Source organism: Haliotis rufescens, unplaced genomic scaffold (assembly GCF_023055435.1).
Source record: "Haliotis rufescens isolate VD_foot unplaced genomic scaffold, xgHalRufe1.0.p SCAF_8, whole genome shotgun sequence".
NCBI lineage: Eukaryota > Metazoa > Mollusca > Gastropoda > Lepetellida > Haliotidae > Haliotis > Haliotis rufescens.
The window spans coordinates 37,794,632-37,814,503 of record NW_025964372.1 but is presented as its reverse complement, the minus strand read 5'-3'; the positions used below and the strand labels follow the sequence as shown (position 1 = coordinate 37,814,503).

General features: G+C 41.1%; 1 protein-coding gene across 1 annotated transcript; it reads left to right on the top strand.

Annotated features, from left to right (window-relative positions):
• The first annotated feature begins 1,289 nt into the window (after positions 1 to 1,289).
• On the top strand, positions 1,290 to 10,922 carry LOC124138374. The gene is made up of 4 exons (XM_046504982.2): positions 1,290 to 1,439; positions 5,339 to 5,436; positions 7,172 to 7,280; positions 9,723 to 10,922. Exons 2-4 carry the CDS (start codon positions 5,346 to 5,348, stop codon positions 9,949 to 9,951), a joined length of 429 nt encoding a protein of 142 aa, XP_046360938.1. The 5' UTR covers positions 1,290 to 1,439; positions 5,339 to 5,345; the 3' UTR covers positions 9,952 to 10,922.
• The last annotated feature ends 8,950 nt before the right edge of the window (positions 10,923 to 19,872 follow it).

Here is a 19,872-nt window from a genome sequence, read left to right as displayed (position 1 = left end):
AATTTGGCTGACTTTTACATCAAAGTTGTAAAAAGCATATGTATAATGTTTTCGAAAACTCTGAACGGAGAAACTGAGTATTCATGATGTTTATTTTACAGAATTTCTAATATAGAGAACTCACAGTTGTCCAATTCCCTGAAATCCGTAAACATCTCGACGGAATGCAGATAAACAAAGGCCTTTCTCACCGGAAAGCATGGTACTCGCTCCATACCCCAAGGGAGCTAAAAACAATACTCACCACTAATGAGAAGAAACAATAAAGCGCTTTAAAAATATCTTAAGCTTATTACCATATCTGACTGACTACCGTTACAATATGTAATTGGATAGGTTTTGTTGCATACATTGACTCAAAACTACACAATAGACTACTTTTCTGTCTTGAATTAAAGCATTTACAATATGATTCGACCGTGTCAGTGTCTTCGAAAAGGGATATTTGTAACATTGAACATTTCCAATTTTCGAACCTCTGAAATACAACTTTTCGTATTTAGATATTAAAGACGCCATTTTTAGAAGTCGCAATAAAGTGAAATAATAATACAAAACTCTTCCGGTGTTTTAATACGTCTCTGTAAATCATATACAGTGTCAGAGATGGGTATCCTATAAGAATAGGAGATACATTTGGACTAAGTCAGGGTAAAGTTGTATACCATGTGAGAAAAGAGGATTCAACAGCATCAGATAATTAATTTATTTACATGGGAAAAAAACTTAAAGGAGATTCACTTGTTCACATAATCAAAACTCTAGGAATGGTTTGTTGTAGTTAGAGGGTGTTGCATTGCCTGTGCTGGTTTGTGGTTAGAGTTGCATATTGTTCTGCCTGCATTGTTTGCATTATGGATGGTTTCACAACCCTCCAACCGTTTGCCAACATATCCCCAGGATATAGTTCATAGATTTCTACTCGCCTACCAATGGCAAGCCTCCTTTGCCAACAGTCAGGATATTGAACAACATTTTTTTTCTGTTGCCTACACCATTGGAAAATATTGACGAGGTCCTAATTGCGTATCGACCACGTGGTGACATATAGACGTGTTGCCTTACCTATTTCCGAGATCAATGTATATTGAACTGGGGAAATGTATTAAGATTCAGCAATATATCTGTAACTCAACATCTCCTTCAGGTAGTTCAAAGTCACAAATGCAGACCTAACCTATAGCTTTTATGTTCTAACAAATACCTGTATTGTGTTCAAAGCAAACATTAGAGCTGATGCTGTATAGGTAAATCTCAATAAGCAAAGCCACTACAACCTCTTCAAATATCAATCATAATATTGGAACACTACAAAGGGACTTGATTATTGTGGGTGTTGACGTGTGCTGAGTGGGTTAGACTGGGAGCAGCTGGTAGAAGTACGGGAGTATTTAAACATTGTCACGCTGGCGTTACAGTCATCACAGCCACAGGTAAAGGTAAGTGTGAACTGGTGTTTTCCCAATACATTATCATCACAACTCGTCATGACGGCGGGGCACGGGTGGCCAAGTCGTCTAAGGCGCCGCGATTCGCTGTGCAGAGTCGCGTCCCTTGGACACGCCAGAAACCTATGATTGTGAGTTCGAATCCCGGTTCGCCCCGATTATGTTTCTAAGGTTGTCAGCACCATACCCTTGCTCGTGGGTTTCACCGAAGTGGTAAACGTCTGAGACCTGCATCACTTCGGGCTTTCCTCCCACATTAAGCTGACACGCCGCGATATAACTGTAATAATGTTAATGTTGCAGAGTTGAGTCCCTTGGTCGTTCCAGGATCCACTGGTCGTGGATTCGAATTCTATATTTAGCAGATTATGATCCTTAATGCGTTCGCTCCACAACATGGGCCGTTTCTATGACTTGCGTCCATAATGGCTTTCCTCTTAGATTAACCTGATGGCATAATATAACAGAGATACTGTTTGCATCGGCATTAAACACAACTCAATTTGTCCTTTATTTTGCTTTTTACTTATTCTGTTGTTCACTCATTCTGCTGTTCACTCATTCTGCTGTTCACACATTCTGCTGTTCACCCATCCTGCTGTTCACTCATCCTGCTGTTCACTCATTCTGTGGTTCACTCATCCTGCTGTTCACCCATCCTGCTGTTCACTCATTTTGCTGTTCACTCATCCTGCTGTTCACTCATCCTGCTGTTCACTCATCCTGCTGTTCACTCATTCTGCTGTTCACTCATCCTGCTGTTCACTCATCCTGCTGTTCACTCATCCTGCTGTCCATTCATTCTGTTGTTCACCCATCCTGCTGTTCACTCATTCTGCTGTCGTAGTATGATTAATTTACGTAAATCAGTTGTGTCACTTGTGTTAAATTGTATTCCCACTGCTAAAATTGTACACAGGTCGCAACTAAACCCAGACAGTCAAAATAAACGACACAGGAATTATTAGGTTCTATTTTATTGTTCAAAAATATAACTGCCGTGAGTATCTGACTAGGTGGGTGCGAGTGACAACATGACTTAGTTTCACAAACTATTTCAATGTTGGGAATCGAACCCGGGTCTTGACAATGTTTAATCACATAAGCTAAGAAAAGGACACAATTGTGTTTACCATAATGGTCAGTATGATGCAAAAACATATTTCCAAATGACCTTATTTTCAATAGACGGAGAAAAAGTGCATAGTGTAAAACATGGTTTCTTTCTAGAACGACATAGTTGACAATTTCAACCAATGTCTTCATCAATCAGAATTATTTTTTAGTTATAGTTCCGAAGAACAGCGTTTGTCTCATCTTGTTGCAAGGATATATTACATTGAATGTCAAACGATGAAATTACGTTTCGAACGACAATAAATGTGCTACTTTCTCATACCGTTCACTCCAAACCGATATTTCGACACGGAATGTCCCTTTGTTTCATAATGACAATAACTCGAAAATTTACCTTTTTATGGAACAATAGTAGTTGCAGATAGTCGTTTATAGTGTTATATATATTTATTCTCATCCCCTAGCAAAGTTCACATTTGAGATTATTTCCCACATCATTGGCGATAAGAAAGTCAAAAAGACAAGTGTACAACTTACAATATCTGGTCAGTGATGATCAAACACATTTAGCCTTTCGACTAAAATAACAGGAAAAATATTTGAGCATATTTTAAACTGTCTTTTCCAATACTATGTTTATTTCCCACACTCATTTTGCTTACATCATATATTGAATTGATATCACCATTTTGCTTACATATGACTGTAATGACGTACTCAAACAATATATGCTGTACGCAAAATGGTTATATCAATTCAATAAAAGCTGTAAGCATTTGAGTGTAAGATATTCACATGGCATTGAGCAAAACGGTTTAAATATGCTGTAAATATATTTCCTAAGAAAGAGAATACAGTAAAGTACGGTTATAACGAACTCAAAGGGACTACTAATTTTAGTTCGTTATTACCGTAGTTCGTTATAAGCATATATACAGCATAACTACAGCAAATAGTCGGGACCCAAAAAGTAAGTTCGTTATATCCGTAAGTTCGTTATAAGCGTGTTCGTTATAACCGTAGTTTACTGTATATGGATGTCAACTTCTTTCTTATGAGGAACACAACGTTCATCACCTGATGAAGGAGAAAACATACGTTGTGTTGCTCATAATAATGAAGATGTCATTTATAAATTCTCTTCCTTATGTGTATCACTTCTAAATGCCTTTCAAAGACTTGAAAATATTTCCTACTATTTCAGCCGAAAAGATAAATGTTTTCTCTAAAACATACGCTGTATATCTCCCATTTCTACTCTGTGTGTACTTTCGCTTGGTTATTGACACCGTGCACTTGGTACATCGACAACCTCTGACTTGAAACTTGCTGTATCGCTGTGTAGAATAATTAGACAACAAACCTAGATATCAATATGAACTTGTAGCATTGATCCTATTGTGCGGAAACATCGATACCTGTACAAGTATTATGCCTTGAGTTAGTACCCCAAATTGCTTTAGACGTTCTGTCTTCATAGAAATTGCCCACTTGTGTTAGTTTGAATACACGATTGATTTAACCATATAATCCAGTAAAAAGCTTTCCCTTCACAGTGTGCCATTTGTGAAACTACCGTAATAGTTTAGTCATTAAATATCGTAATATATTGTGATACTCACACTTGTAGGTTATATATATGTTCTTGGTTTCAATATTCTGAGGGTTTATTAACTAAAATTCAGTACGAAGCACACATATCATAAACGTGTATTATAAACAAGGACAGGAATCATAACATCTCAAGCCTTAAGGGAAAGTCAATTAAAATATGATACCGCTAAAATATGGCACATGGCATATTCAAATCTCTGATTTTGTGGGTTGCTTAATTTTGCCTCAATCAATGTTTCCTATGTTTCATACCTTTATAAGGGATGGTGGCGTAAAACGGCGGCGTAAAACCATACTCACTCATTCACTCACACATAATCACTCTATTGATAGAACTAGAAAATTGGGAGGTGGCAATTGCACGTGTAGTACTAGTTCATTCAGATGGCACATGATAAATAAATGCAACATGGTGCAATTAATTGTATCTCAGTCGTACAATATTAATGATAATAATGCAGTTGAAGTATCCATTTCTTAATAATTTTAGTAATCATATCAGAATGGTGTTTATGAATACTATAGTAATGAAATTGATGGGTAGGGCAACGAAAAACACTTCTCTGAACCGACCCCTCATTGATCTCACACTGACCTCACATTGATCCTACACAGACCTCATACTGACCTCACACTGACCCCTCATTGATCCTACGCTGACCCCACACTGATCCCATACTGACCTCACACTGATCCAACACAGACCTCATACTGACCTCACATTGACCCCCACACTGCCTTAACACTGACTCCACACTGATCCCAAACTGACCTCACATTTGCCTCAAGCTCACCCAACGCTGACTTTACACCCCAAAACAACACATTGTGTGTTTGGCCTAGTGGTAAAGGGTACACAAGAAATTGCTGGGTACGGCAATCCAAAACACTTCTCTGAACCCCGCATTGATCCCACACTGATCCCATACTGACCTCACACTGATCCTACATTGACCCAAGGCCGACCGCTCGCTGACCTAATACTGGCCTCATACTGACCTCACGCTCACTCAACGCTGACCTCACACCCAAAAGCATCCCTCTTTATCCCATCACAATGTGTGTTTGGCCAAGTGGTAAAGGGTACACAAGCCATGATGACGATCTGGGTTTTATGCCTTTTTTGTCATAATTCTTGGTGAAACTTACTGGAATATTGCCAAAAGCAGCGTACAATGATACTCACTGTGTATTTTCAGAATCGCCATGGAAACCGTTATTGTGACGCTCACAGTGCTCCTGTTTATCACAGGGATCAGCGGGGATTGCACCGTGTCAACAGCAATAAATATATCAGGTGGGACATTAATGAAATTTTCTTTCTTTTTAAAAAATTTTTTTTCATATGCAATAATCTTGATATTTAAGAATCAAGTATTCGCGGCAATATCTCGCCCGTACGAACGGCAACACAAGGTTGAGTTAGAAATCCGCAAGCTACAATGTGCAACCTGGCTGGTTGTGTTTTGTCAAGTACACGCGGAATGGATTATTGGTCAAGTCTTTGAATGGCATTTAGAAGAGAAAAACATAAGGAAGAGAATTTATGGATGTCAACTTCTTTATTATGACGAAACACGACGTTTCGGAGTATATGCTTACCACTTCATCAGGTGAATGGATGCTATGAGACAGAGAGCATATATATGTACATGGAAGGACAACAAAACTAATAAGACAACAAAACACCAAGGTCTTGAATGCTCTGATCCTGATGGGCAAGGATCAAAGGACGCTTTTTGAATTTTCGTTGAACGAGCATTCTCAGAACAGCTGGGTTGTGAAAAGTAAACATCAAAAGCTATAGCTCCTGGAATATTAGTCAACATGAAGGAAAGGTTCAAGTCCCCCTCTTGTCATACAGTGTTGTGGATACAGTAAAGTACGGTTATAACGAACACAGAGGGACTACTACTTTTAGTTCGTTATAACCGTAGTTCGCTATAAGCATATATACAGCATAACTACAGCAAATAGTCGGGACCAAAAAAATGAGTTCGTTATATCCGTCAGTTCGTTATAAGCGTGTTCGTTATAACCGTAGTTTACTGTAGTTTGTTTATGAAACTGATGAGGTGGTTTCACTTATCTCTTTTATTTCTAGTTCAGGGGGTTAAATCATGGAAGGAAATTAGCTATTTGACCATTAATGAAGGATATCAAATCATCAATATAACTGAAACATAAGTTAAACGTCTTGGCCAATATCCATGTTTTGAGTTTGCCTTTCCGAGCAATTATCCCTTAAAGATCATTACAAGCATATCATAGTTACAACTAAGTAAATTCAATTTTACTTATTGTTTATTAATAATAGTAAAATTGTTCTAAAATGTTACAACTGTATTAAACATGATAGAGCTCACTTGAAATGTTGCAATGATTTGATAGTTTACGTGGCTAATCATAAAAGTAAATTCAAGAAACTCTTTTAAGCAAATCAATATTAAATAGAAAGACTTAATTTAAGCTAAGCAAACATGTTAACTTTTCGGCGAAAGTACACTCCCTCATCTGAAACCCCATCCAGTTGGTATCACATATACCAATAACCCACGGGTTGAGTTCATGACGTCATCATCGTGAGCGGATATATTGTGTGAACTCAATAACATTTAGTTTACAAACTAGAAATAGATGTATCGACGTGTTCAACATTTTATTAGGGATTTTGAAGTGATCGATGAGCATAATAGTCCTCGCCAGCAAAGGAAATAACTGTACGAACTAAATCCCACCAGCAATATTAAACCACATTTCAAACTGCTTAAGTCTACGTACTTTTTGACAGCGTTACAAAATGCTTCAAGATAATTTCAGTTGATACAATACAGAGAAACCTCGAAGGTCTAAACGGATTCGTATTCTGACGGGACGTAAAAATAGCAGGTTCTCCTTTTGACATATTTGCACTGCAGTTTATGAAGAGGGACGCAGACGGGAATATAAAATGAATGTATCGGTTGGGTTGGCGTTAACGTAAACTGAACAATATCAATTTCGTAGTTTGGTCATTCATTTGTCATTTTCAGGAACTGGGGGAAGTTGCAGCCTGAGCCAGCAAACAATCACGAACAATGCTGAGGTGACAAGCTGCAGCGTCACCTGTAAATGCAAAGGCCAAAGCTTGGAATGTTGCCTGTACGTACTTAACTATCATTAAAAAGTTCAATTCAGTAACTACTGAACGTTATCCTTTCTGGATATTCATGACGTAACATTAAGAATATAACACGAGGTTTGTGTGTGTGAACATTAAGCTTGAGATTCACATACATCACTTCACATACATCTCCTCACATTCATCACTTCACATACATCACTTCACATACATCACTTCACATACATCACTTCACATACATCTCCTCACATACATCACTTCACATACATCACTTCACACACATCACTTCACATACATCACTTCACATACATCTCCTCACATACATCTCCTCACGTACACCACTTCACATACATCACTTCACATACATCACTTCACATATATCTCCTCACGTACATCACTTCACGTACATCACTTCACATACATCACTTCACATACATCACTTCACATACATCACTTCACATACATCACCTCACATTCATTACTTCAAATACATCACTTCACATACATCACATCACATACATCACTTCACATACATCACTTCAAATACATCATTTCACATACATCTCCTCACGTACATCACTTCACATACATCACTTCAAATACATCACTTCACATACATCACTTCACATACATCACTTCACATACATCTCCTCACATACATCACTTCACATACATCACTTCAAATACATCACTTCACATACATCACTTCACATACATCACGTCACATACATCTCCTCACATACATCACTTCACATACATCACTTCAAATACATCACTTCACATACATCACTTCACATACATCACTTCAAATACATCACTTCAAATACATCACTTCACAAACATCACTTCACATACATCACTTCACATACATCTCCTCACATACATCACTTCACATACATCACTTCACATACATCACTTTACATACATCTCCTCACATACATCACTTCACATACATCACTTTAAATACATCACTTCACATACATCACTTCACATACATCTACTCACGTACACCACTTCACATACATCACTTCACATACATCACTTCACATACATCACTTCACAAACATCACTACACATAAATCTTCTCACGTACATCACTTCACATACATCACTTCAAATACATCACCACACATAAACCTTCTCACGTACATCACTTCACATACATCACTTCAAATACATCACTTCACATACATCACTTCACATACATCACTTCAAATATATCACTTCACATACATCACTTCACATACATCACTTCACTACATCACTTCACATACATCACTTCAAATATATCACTTCACATACATCACTTCACATGCATCACTTCACATACATCTCCTCACATACATCACTTCACATACATCACTTCAAATACATCACTTCACATAAATCACTTCACATACATCACTTCAAATATATCACTTCACAAACATCACTTCACATTCATCACTTCACATACATCTCCTCACATACATCACTTCACATACATCACTTCACAGACTATCACCGACCAGTCAAACATGAACTTCGCAGGACACACTTGTATTAAACGATCAAACAGCTATTGCAGGTCTATGTTAATGTATAATAGTCTCACTAGGGTTGCATAACATGAATTAACTGGCCACACAGACAGTCAATGTGCCATGCATAACATGAATTAACTGGCCACACAGACAGTCAGTGTGCCATGCATAACATGAATTAACTGACCACACAGACAGTCAGTGTGTCATGCATATCATGAATTAACTGGCCACACAGACAGTCAGTGTGCCATGCATAACATGAATTAACTGACCACACAGACAGTCAGTGTGTCATGCATATCATGAATTAACTGGCCACACAGATAGTCTGTGTGCCATGCGTGTCATGAACTAACTGACCATACAGACAGTCAGTGTGTCATGCGTGGCATGAATTAACTGACCACACAGACAGCAGTGTGCCATGCATGTGTGTCATGAACTAAGTGACCACACAGACTGTCAGTGTGCCATGCATGTCATGAACGGACTGACCACGCAAATAGTCAGTGACAACCTGACCACATACATGAATGCATCAAGTGATCTTGCTATTGCCAACATATGGACAACAGATTATAGAACACATTTTGAACTTGGACGAAAGATACCGACTTAACGTATGCTGATTATAACATGTTGTGATATCTTAAAATATTGGTCAGTGTGGCGTTAACCCGACTTACTCACTGTTGGTTCAGTAATATAATATAACAAACAAACACCTATTTTTTATGCAATTTATTTCGATGGGGACGCCATCGGCAATGCAGGACATGTTTACCCTTTTCGCGAACGCCTGGTGTCATCACTATTTTCAGTTATCCATTCATATAATTTTAATCACCATTTTCCCTTTTTCGGTCAATGGAATCCGCTTCGGCAGATAATCGAGACTGGTTTTTCTCTGGCTTTGACGTTTGAATGTACTTTCAGCGGAAGCGCCTGCACGCCTGTTGATGCCTCGTGTACAAGTATTCAAGTCAACAATGGGGCCATCTCCTGTGTACTCAACCGTAAACGTCGGGACGTCCTGAGTCAAGTCCTTAAACGTGTGAAGCGTTCCGAGGAAACGACGACAACGGAGGACAGGATAGTAGTAGACTTCACGACGTCCCCTCCAACTACAACAACCACGGCGGCAGCCCCGCCTGTTCGTACATAACCAGCAACATTGCTGTCTTCACATCAACAAACTTATTATATTCTTGTAGGTAAATAATACTGCTAACACACAGAATACTTCGAAACCTGTATAGAGCAGAATTCAATGTATGAAGTGTTCATCACACATAATATACAGTGAAACCGGGTTACTCCGAAAACCACACTTTCTGAAACCTCTGAAACTTTGACAGTTGTGTAAAGGGGAACAACTATAAACCTAAGACTCGTTGATTTGTAGTGGGAGATGATTTAACTGATAACTTCAACGTGCACAATAACGGGGTTTCTCTGTACATTAGCATCCGACATCGAGCTTAAAACGTCTAGACGCCATTTGTACGCCTAAGGTAATATAGGGTTCACTAACAAGGCATACACGAGATTCCAACCATGACCTGTTGGAGTATGTTTACATTAATGTTCATATTCAGGTGTTTGTAACATGTTCTAAATAATAATAATATTGTTTTATCATTTGATTTATATCATTTGATAATGTTAACGTTGTGTTACTTAGGTAAAGAAATTAGGCAACACCATAGTGAGTGAGTTAAGATTTAACGTCACATCGGCAGTATTTCAGCCATATCGTGACCAACACCATAGGAAACATCAATATCTCTACGATCCACGCCGTGCAGGACATGTTTACCTTTCGCGAACACCTGGTGTCATCACTCGTTGTCAGTGATCAATTCATATAATTGTCACCACTATTTGTACTTTTACGCCCAAGGGAATCTGTTCCGGCAGATACTTGATTTTTCCCTGGCGTTGGCGCTTCTTATTTATGTACAAGACGCCATTGATTAAGTTCTAACGTTGAACATAACGAAACATAAACTTTTTCTTCTTATAAAATATTAATAATAATACAATATTAAACCAACATATACTTTTAGCAGCAACGGATCAGTTGATACTCGATATTGTACTGTAGTCGCAATAAAAATACCATGGATCATGAAATGCGTTTTTATTTTTGATTTACGGTTTCGTTGATGGAGGTGGGATCTAGCTGGATTGCACTGCGTGGCATAGGACATTTTACCGTGGTTTCAGGAAATTGAATACAATACTTACGCAGAAGTTCATAGCAGTTGCACAGATTTTAATGATTGTATTAAGTATCACCTGGCGCAGATCTTTATTTCTATTTTTAGCATTACATTTACCTTTATCCGGCTTTATTACATAACTACGCGATAAATCGCAAAGAAAAATGGAGAACGAAGCGTTGTTTATTTCACGACAAAACATTGTTCTGTCATGACGTCATTTCTCAAGATTCGAATATGCGCTTGCAACTTGATGACGTCGTAAATTGGACGACGTTATCTTTATATGAAAGTTGTTCCGCATAGATGTATCTGGGCAAAGCAAATAAACGCTATGGCCGATTGTGTACAGATAATCAATGTGAAAATTTTCAGAATATCCTACAAACACCCAATTTAAGCTCCTGTTCATAAAAGGGACTTGTTCGACACTGCCGAGGTCGGGTTGTATTCAGGGAGTCATCATTATTTAAATACGGGTAAATATGTTTAAAGCTTGTACATTTTATTAACATCCTTAAAGAGGCGGTACATACTTCTGACATCACATATAAGATATAAGAGACTCGTGGTCGTTGTTTATCCTACAATATTATTGAAAGATGAAAAATGACAACCCACTCGTTGTTAGTTTCTTAATTATCGGCTACATGAAGCTTGATGTTTCTATGTGCTGACTTGATGATGGTATGAAGCTCTACATGATGCTGTGATCATGTGTTGCATATCATGGTCTTTCTGAAGATATTGATGATTCAGCCATAAATTTGGAAAATACTCAATTTTGATTGGTCAATCAGACGTATCAAATCACAATAAACCCCGTCTGGTTGAAACAGCCGATTTGACGGCCGCATCACCGCGGTGGTAAATATTTTAATATCATGCACTGAGATGCTATGTCGCAGTTTAACATGAATACCCTACTCAAACACATTATATTGACAGTCCTTGTTTAGCTCCTTCATACCGAGCGCCAGACAGGGTAACAACAAGTTCTATTTTATAACTTCGTTTGGTATGACGCATCGAACCCCCGACATTCCGCTCTCCGGGCGTAGCTCTACCATTAGACCACGGAGGCGGTGAAACATTGTTTTGTGTAGACCTTGATCATGACAGGATGAGCATATTTAGCCTAACCTGGCTCATGGTGCAGGCCCCTGTGCAGATAACGATAACTATATGAAGCACAACGTGGCCCTTGTACAGATAGCGATAACTATATGAAGCACAACGTGGCCCTTGTACAGATAGGGATGACTATATGAAGCACAACGTGGCCCTTGTACAGATAGCGATAACTATATGAAGCACAACGTGACCCTTGTACAGATAGTGATGACTATATGAAGCACAACGTGGCCCTTGTACAGATAGTGATGACTATATGAAGCACAACATGGCCCTTGTACAGATAGTGATGACTATATGAAGCACAACGTGGCCCTTGTACAGATAGCGATGACTGTGTGAAACACAACGTGGCCCTTGTACGGATAATGATGACTATATGAAAGCACAACGTGGCCCTTGTGCAGATATCGATGACTATATGAAGCACAACGTGGCCCTTGTACAGATAGTGATGACTATATGAAGCACAACATGGCCCTTGTACAGATAGTGATGACTATATGAAGCACAACGTGGCCCTTGTACAGATAGCGATGACTGTGTGAAACACAATGTGGCCCTTGTACGGATAATGATGACTATATGAAAGCACAACGTGGCCTTTGTGCAGATATCGATGACTATATGAACCACAACGTGGCCCTTGTACAGATAGTGATGACTATATGAAGCACAACGTGGCCTTTGTACAGATAGTGATGACTATATGAAGCACAACGTGGCCCTTGTACAGATAGTGATGACTATATGAAGCACAACGTGGCCTTTGTACAGATAGTGATGACTATATGAAAGCACAACGTGGCCTTTGTGCAGATATCGATGACTATATGAAGCACAACGTGGCCCTTGTACAGATAGTGATGACTATATGAAGCACAACGTGGCCTTTGTACAGATAGTGATGACTATATGAAGCACAACGTGGCCCTTGTACAGATAGTGATGACTATATGAAGCACAACGTGGCCCTTGTACAGATAGTGATGACTATATGAAGCACAACGTGGCCCTTGTACAGATAGTGATGACTATATGAAAGCACAACGTGGCCCTTGTGCAGATATCGATGACTATATGAAGCACAACGTGGCCCTTGTACAGATAGTGATGACTATATGAAACACAACGTGGCCCTTGTACAGATAGTGATGACTGTGTGAAACACAATGTGGCCCTTGTACAGATAATGATGACTATATGAAAGCACAACGTGGCCCTTGTGCAGATATCGATGACTATATGAAGCACAACGTGGCCCTTGTACAGATAGTGATGACTATATGAAGCACAACGTGGCCTTTGTACAGATAGTGATGACTATATGAAGCACAACGTGGCCCTTGTACAGATAGTGATGACTATATGAAGCACAACGTGGCCCTTGTACAGATAGTGATGACTATATGAAGCACAACGTGGCCTTTGTACAGATAGTGATGACTATATGAAGCACAACGTGGCCCTTGTACAGATAGTGATGACTATATGAAGCACAACGTGGCCCTTGTACAGATAGTGATGACTATATGAAGCACAACGTGGCCCTTGTACAGATAGTGATGACTATATGAAAGCACAACGTGGCCCTTGTGCAGATATCGATGACTATATGAAGCACAACGTGGCCCTTGTACAGATAGTGATGACTATATGAAGCACAACGTGGCCTTTGTACAGATAGTGATGACTATATGAAGCACAACGTGGCCCTTGTACAGATAGTGATGACTATATGAAGCACAACGTGGCCCTTGTACAGATAGTGATGACTATATGAAGCACAACGTGGCCCTTGTACAGATAGTGATGACTATATGAAGCACAACGTGGCCTTGTACAGATATTGATAACTATATGAAGCACAACGTGGTCCTTGTACAGATAGTGATGACTATATGAAGCATAACGTGGCCCTTGTACAGATAGTGATGACAATATGAAGCACAACGTGGCCCTTGTGCAGATATCGATGACTATATGAAACACAACGTGGCCCTTTTACAGAAAGTGATGACTAAATGAAACACAACGTGGCCCTTGTACAGATAATGATGACTATATGAACCACAATGTGGCCCTTGTACAGATAGTGATGACTATATGAAACACAATGTGGCCCTTGTACAGATATCGATGACTTTATGAAGCACAACGTGGCCCTTGTACAGATAATGATGACTAAATGAAACACAACGTGGCCCTTGTACAGATATGGATGACTATATGAAACACAATGTGTCCCTTGTACATATATCGATGACTTTATGCTTAATCATGCACTCTAGGCCCTGATACACTTCACAGTTTTGAATTCTGTATGAAATCCCCCGTTCTGTGATTTTAGGCTAACAGAATTACTGATAATGACCTCTGAAAATTAGGTACATCATAGATCACGCCATTTTTGACAAATTACTCAATCAGCATTCACGGCGTTATTAACTGTATGTTTAAAAATCTAAATATCGGATATTTACTCGAAAAAATGATTTTTTTTAAAATAGCATATTAGTGATCCCCGGTATCTGTTTTTCATCAAAGCACTAATGAAAAGCCTAGAATCGTTTAGAATGTTTTAGAAATTACGCAAACACAAGGCCGAAGTGGACTTTCCGACATCCATGTATTGGATAGTGTTCACGAAATCACGTAACACGCATGCCGGTTATGAGACGCCTATTTTATCACGTATATTTCAAAGTCAGACGCAGTACATACATCCCTGAATTCCGCGTACATTTTAGAATCAAATGATAAATGGTCTTTGTCATCAAAACAAATTATTTCAATTAAATCAAGCAAAATAAATTAGGTGTGGAGTGCTGTGCTAGGAAACCTGTACTTTTTTTAATTGTACACAAAACACAATTCAGATAGCATTTACACTGTGTAGCATTTTCTCCAATTTTGAGAAATCCATTCGTGTAATTGTTGCATACATTGACAAACGTGTTTGAAAATATACGTGGGAAGAGTATCGTACCACGAATTATGGAATAACAAATATATACATTACAATGATCAGGTAATGTCAACAGATATCGTAAATGTTTCCGTCCTGTGCGACACCAGGACTGACGCAAAATCACACATAACGACGACGATAGTTATCTGCATTTCTGACGAATTCTCTTGGTTACATTGAAAAATATAAAATCAAATAACAGTGCTCAGATTGTGAGATTGTTTCTGATTACTTACACGACATATTAATGTATATACGATTGCTTTATCAACGAAGCACGAACGGTGATGGAACCTACACCGAAACGTCGCTCCTAATTGTAATAAAGAAGTTTCTTTTGCAAAAGTGACGTCGGGTTGCAATATCGTCAAGGCTGCATGTCTTTGAAACCTCGAATAACAGTCTTTCAGTCGGACTACCCCAAACCAATTGTTCGGTATTATATTACAGTAGTTATTCAAAAATTTAGAAGTACCATTTACAAAAATGTGCGACCATGAGATCCTGTGTTGACGGACACTCGCTTCACACATCTAGAACCATCGTGTGGGCGACCATGATATCCTGTGTTGACGGACACTCGCTTCTCAGATCTAGAACCACAGGTTGGGGCAACCATGAGATCCTGTGTTGCTGGACTCTCGCTACTCAGATCTAGAACCACAGTGTGGGCGACCATGATATCCCGTGGGGCTGGACTCTCGCTTCACACATCTAGAACCACGGTGTGGGCGACCATGATATCCTGTGTTGCTGGACTCTCGCTACTCAGATCTAGAACCACAGTGTGGGCGACCATGAGATCCCGTGGGGCTGGACTCTCGCTTCACACATCTAGAACCACGGTGTGGGCGACCATGATATCCTGTGTTGCTGGACTCTCGCTACTCAGATCTAGAACCACAGTGTGGGCGACCATGAGATCCCGTGGGGCTGGACTCTCGCTTCACACATCTATAACCACAGTGTGGGCGACCATGAGATCCCGTGGGGCTGGACTCTCGCTTCACACATCTAGAACCACGGTGTGGGCGACCATGATATCTTGTGTTGACGGACACTCGCTTCTCAGATCTAGAACCACAGGTTGGGACAACCATGAGATCCTGTGTTGCTGGACTCTCGCTACTCAGATCTAGAACCACAGTGTGGGCGACCATGAGATCCCGTGGGGCTGGACTCTCGCTTCACACATCTAGAACCACGGTGTGGGCGACCATGATATCCTGTGTTGCTGGACTCTCGCTACTCAGATCTAGAACCACAGTGTGGGCGACCATGAGATCCCGTGGGGCTGGACTCTCGCTTCACACATCTAGAACCACGGTGTGGGCGACCATGATATCCTGTGTTGCTGGACTCTCGCTACTCAGATCTAGAACCACGGTGTGGGCGACCATGAGATCCTGTATTGACGGACACTCGCTCCTCAAATCTAGAACCACAGTGTGGGCGACCATGAGATCCCGTGGGGCTGGACTCTCGCTACTCAGATCTAGAACCACGGTGTTGGCGACCATGATATCCTGTGTTGACGGACACTCGCTTCTCAGATCTAGAACCACAGTGTGGGCGACCATGAGATCCCGTGGGGCTGGACTCTCGCTACTCAGATCTAGAACCACGGTGTGGGCGACCATGAGATCCCGTGGGGCTGGACTCTCGCTACTCAGATCTAGAACCACGGTGTGGGCGACCATGAGATCCCGTGGGGCTGGACTCTCGCTTCACACATCTAGAACCACGGTGTGGGCGACCATGATATCCTGTGTTGACGGACACTCGCTTCTCAGATCTAGAACCACAGTGTGGGCGACCATGAGATCCCGTGGGGCTGGACTCTCGCTACTCAGATCTAGAACCACGGTGTGGGCGACCATGAGATCCCGTGGGGCTGGACTCTCGCTACTCAGATCTAGAACCACGGTGTGGGCGACCATGAGATCCCGTGGGGCTGGACTCTCGCTTCACACATCTAGAACCACGGTGTGGGCGACCATGAGATCCTGTGTTGACGGACATTCGCTTCTCAGATCTAGAACCACAGTGTGGGCGACCATGAGATCCCGTGGGGCTGGACTCTCGCTACTCAGATCTAGAACCACGGTGTGGGCGACCATGAGAGCCCGTGGGGCTGGACTCTCGCTTCACACATCTAGAACCACGGTGTGGGCGACCATGATATCCTGTGTTGCTGGAATCTCGCTACTCAGATCTAGAACCACAGTGTGGGCGACCATGAGATCCCGTGGGGCTGGACTCTCGCTTCACACATCTAGAACCACGGTGTGGGCGACCATGTGTCCCGTGGGGCTGGACTCTCGCTTCACACATCTAGAACCACGGTGTGGCGACCATGACATCCTGTGTTGCTGGACTCTCGCTTCACACATCTAGAACCACGGTGTGGCGACCATGACATCCTGTGTTGCTGGACTCTCGCTTCACACATCTAGAACCACGGTGTGGCGACCATGACATCCTGTGTTGCTGGACTCTCGCTTCACACATCTAGAACCACGGTGTGTTCGACCATGAGATCCTGTGTTTCGGGTCTCTCGCTTCTCAGATCTAGAACCATGGTGTGTTCGACCATGAGATCCTGTGCTTCCGGTCTCTCGCTTCTCAGATCTAGAACCACGGTGTTGGCGACCATGAGATCCTGTGGGCGGTCATGAGATCATGTGTTGCTGGACTCTTGCTTCACACATCTAGAACAACAGTGTGGGCGACCATGAGACCCTGTGTGGCTGGACTCTCGCTTCACACATCTAGAACAACAGTGTGGGCGACCATGAGACCCTGTGTGGCTGGACTCTCGCTTCTCAGATCTAGAACCATGGTGTGTTCGACCATGAGACCCTGTGTTGCTGGACTCTCGCTTCTCATGATTGGGCCATATGATTCTTGTCGGAAATTCGGTACACCCTGGCTGCTACTATTGTTCGGGCCTGTTGATTACGTGGTACATGAAAACCCTGCTTCACATGTTACCATGCCATTGGTCAACATCACAAATTTTGTTTTTTTGCAAGTACAATCCTTCCAGAGAATCTAAAGCAGAATATATCTCCAATGTCTTCTGTCTCTAAACGCTGAATAGAATGAGTTTGGGTGATTCAGCTTGGTTAATGCCGTTTTGGACGGTGTTTCGGGAATATAATGATTGAGTAAGTGAGTAAATTTGCTTTTACGCTGCTTTTAGCAATATTGCAACAATATCAAGGCGGGGAACACCAGATATGGCCTGCACACATTGTACCCATGTCAGGAATCAAACCCGAGCGAACGCTTGAACCACAAAGCTACCCGACCGCCCAATATAATGGTGTGTCATCTTACTGTTGTCGGGAAAGTCAAATGTCGTCACTTTGAGCTGTATTGTGCTGATAATGCAAGAATGATTTCAGTATTCGAGTCACGACCAGGAGACGCAGCACAGTGAACTGGCGTTCCAGCTTTAAATAGGGATCAGTCGATCTGTACTATTCTACCACTCAAAGCCAGAATTGAATTAAAAATTCTAACCTTTGCCTACAAATGCTATATGGAAACAGCCCCATTATATCTCACCGAACTACTGCCTAAATACAATCCTTCCAGATCTCTCCGTTCTCAGAATAACCACCTGTTACAAGTCCCGGAAATCGGTTTCAAAACCTTTGGTCAGAGATCTTTCCAGATCTGCGCTTCCTCGCTATGGAACAATCTACCATCTGATCTTAAGCTGTCGCCATCACTTTCTTCCTTTAAGGCTCATCTGAAAACACACCTTTTCACACAACACTATCAACTCTACTACCCTTTCATTAGCATTACTTGCTAAAACTCTGTAGCGCCATGAGCATTAACTCGGTGAATGGAATCTGGCGCAGTATAAATGAACTTATTATTATTTTATAACACGAATGGTTAGAAAAAATGACAGAAATAACAGGAATGTGTGAGTGAGTGTGTGTAAGAGTGTGGTTTTGAGACCGCTTTGAACAGTATTTCAGTGATATCATGGCGTGTCAGTTTCATTTTGGAGAAAACCAGGATAAAAATGCAGGTGAGACATTTGCCACTTTGGTGGGAAACCCACGAGTAACGGCATGGAAGCATAATCATGGCGAATGTTGAATTCGAGCACACGGAGTGTCTTCTCAATCTGTATATAAATTTGAAAGTATATTACTCACATGGTTTAAAAAGGTTAAGGCATTTATGTTAAGGAATACCACCGATTCACGCAATTATGTAAATATGTAAAGAGAATAACAGGTCTATATCCGCCAAAACAGATTCCATTTGGCGTGAAGGTGAGGTGAGGTGAAATGGGGTTTAACGTCGCGTCCAAGATTATTGCACTTATATACATAGCGACGTGCATGTACGTGTGTGTGTTTGTGAGGCTGCTTGTACTAGTCCGGACTGATGCCGATTTATAGTGCTAGCTCACTGAGATACCATGAATACCCCACTCAGACACAGTATACTGACTCCGAGCCGACCAGTCCTTGTTTAATGCCGAGCGCCAGACAGGGTAACAACAAGTACCATCTTTTAACGTCTTTTGGTATGACGCGGTCGGGGATCGAACCCCGGACCTTCCGCTCTCCGGGCGGACGCTCTACCACTAGACCACGGAGGCGGTCTGGCGTGAAGGGAAATATAGCGGTGAAAAGTATATGAATTGGGCTACTAAAAATCAGTGATGACGATTTACACAAAAAGTAAGTACATGTATGTATTGCCTGGCGCCACACATATGTAC

Excerpts from the sequence above, each read along its gene's own strand:
- LOC124138374 (XM_046504982.2), top strand. The coding sequence starts at position 5,346 with ATGGAAACCGTTATTGTGACGCTCACAGTGCTCCTGTTTATCACAGGG. Across the intron at positions 5,437-7,171 it reads AACAGCAATAAATATATCAG|GAACTGGGGGAAGTTGCAGC; the intron begins GTGGGACATTAA and ends TGTCATTTTCAG. Across the intron at positions 7,281-9,722 it reads CAAAGCTTGGAATGTTGCCT|CGGAAGCGCCTGCACGCCTG; the intron begins GTACGTACTTAA and ends ATGTACTTTCAG.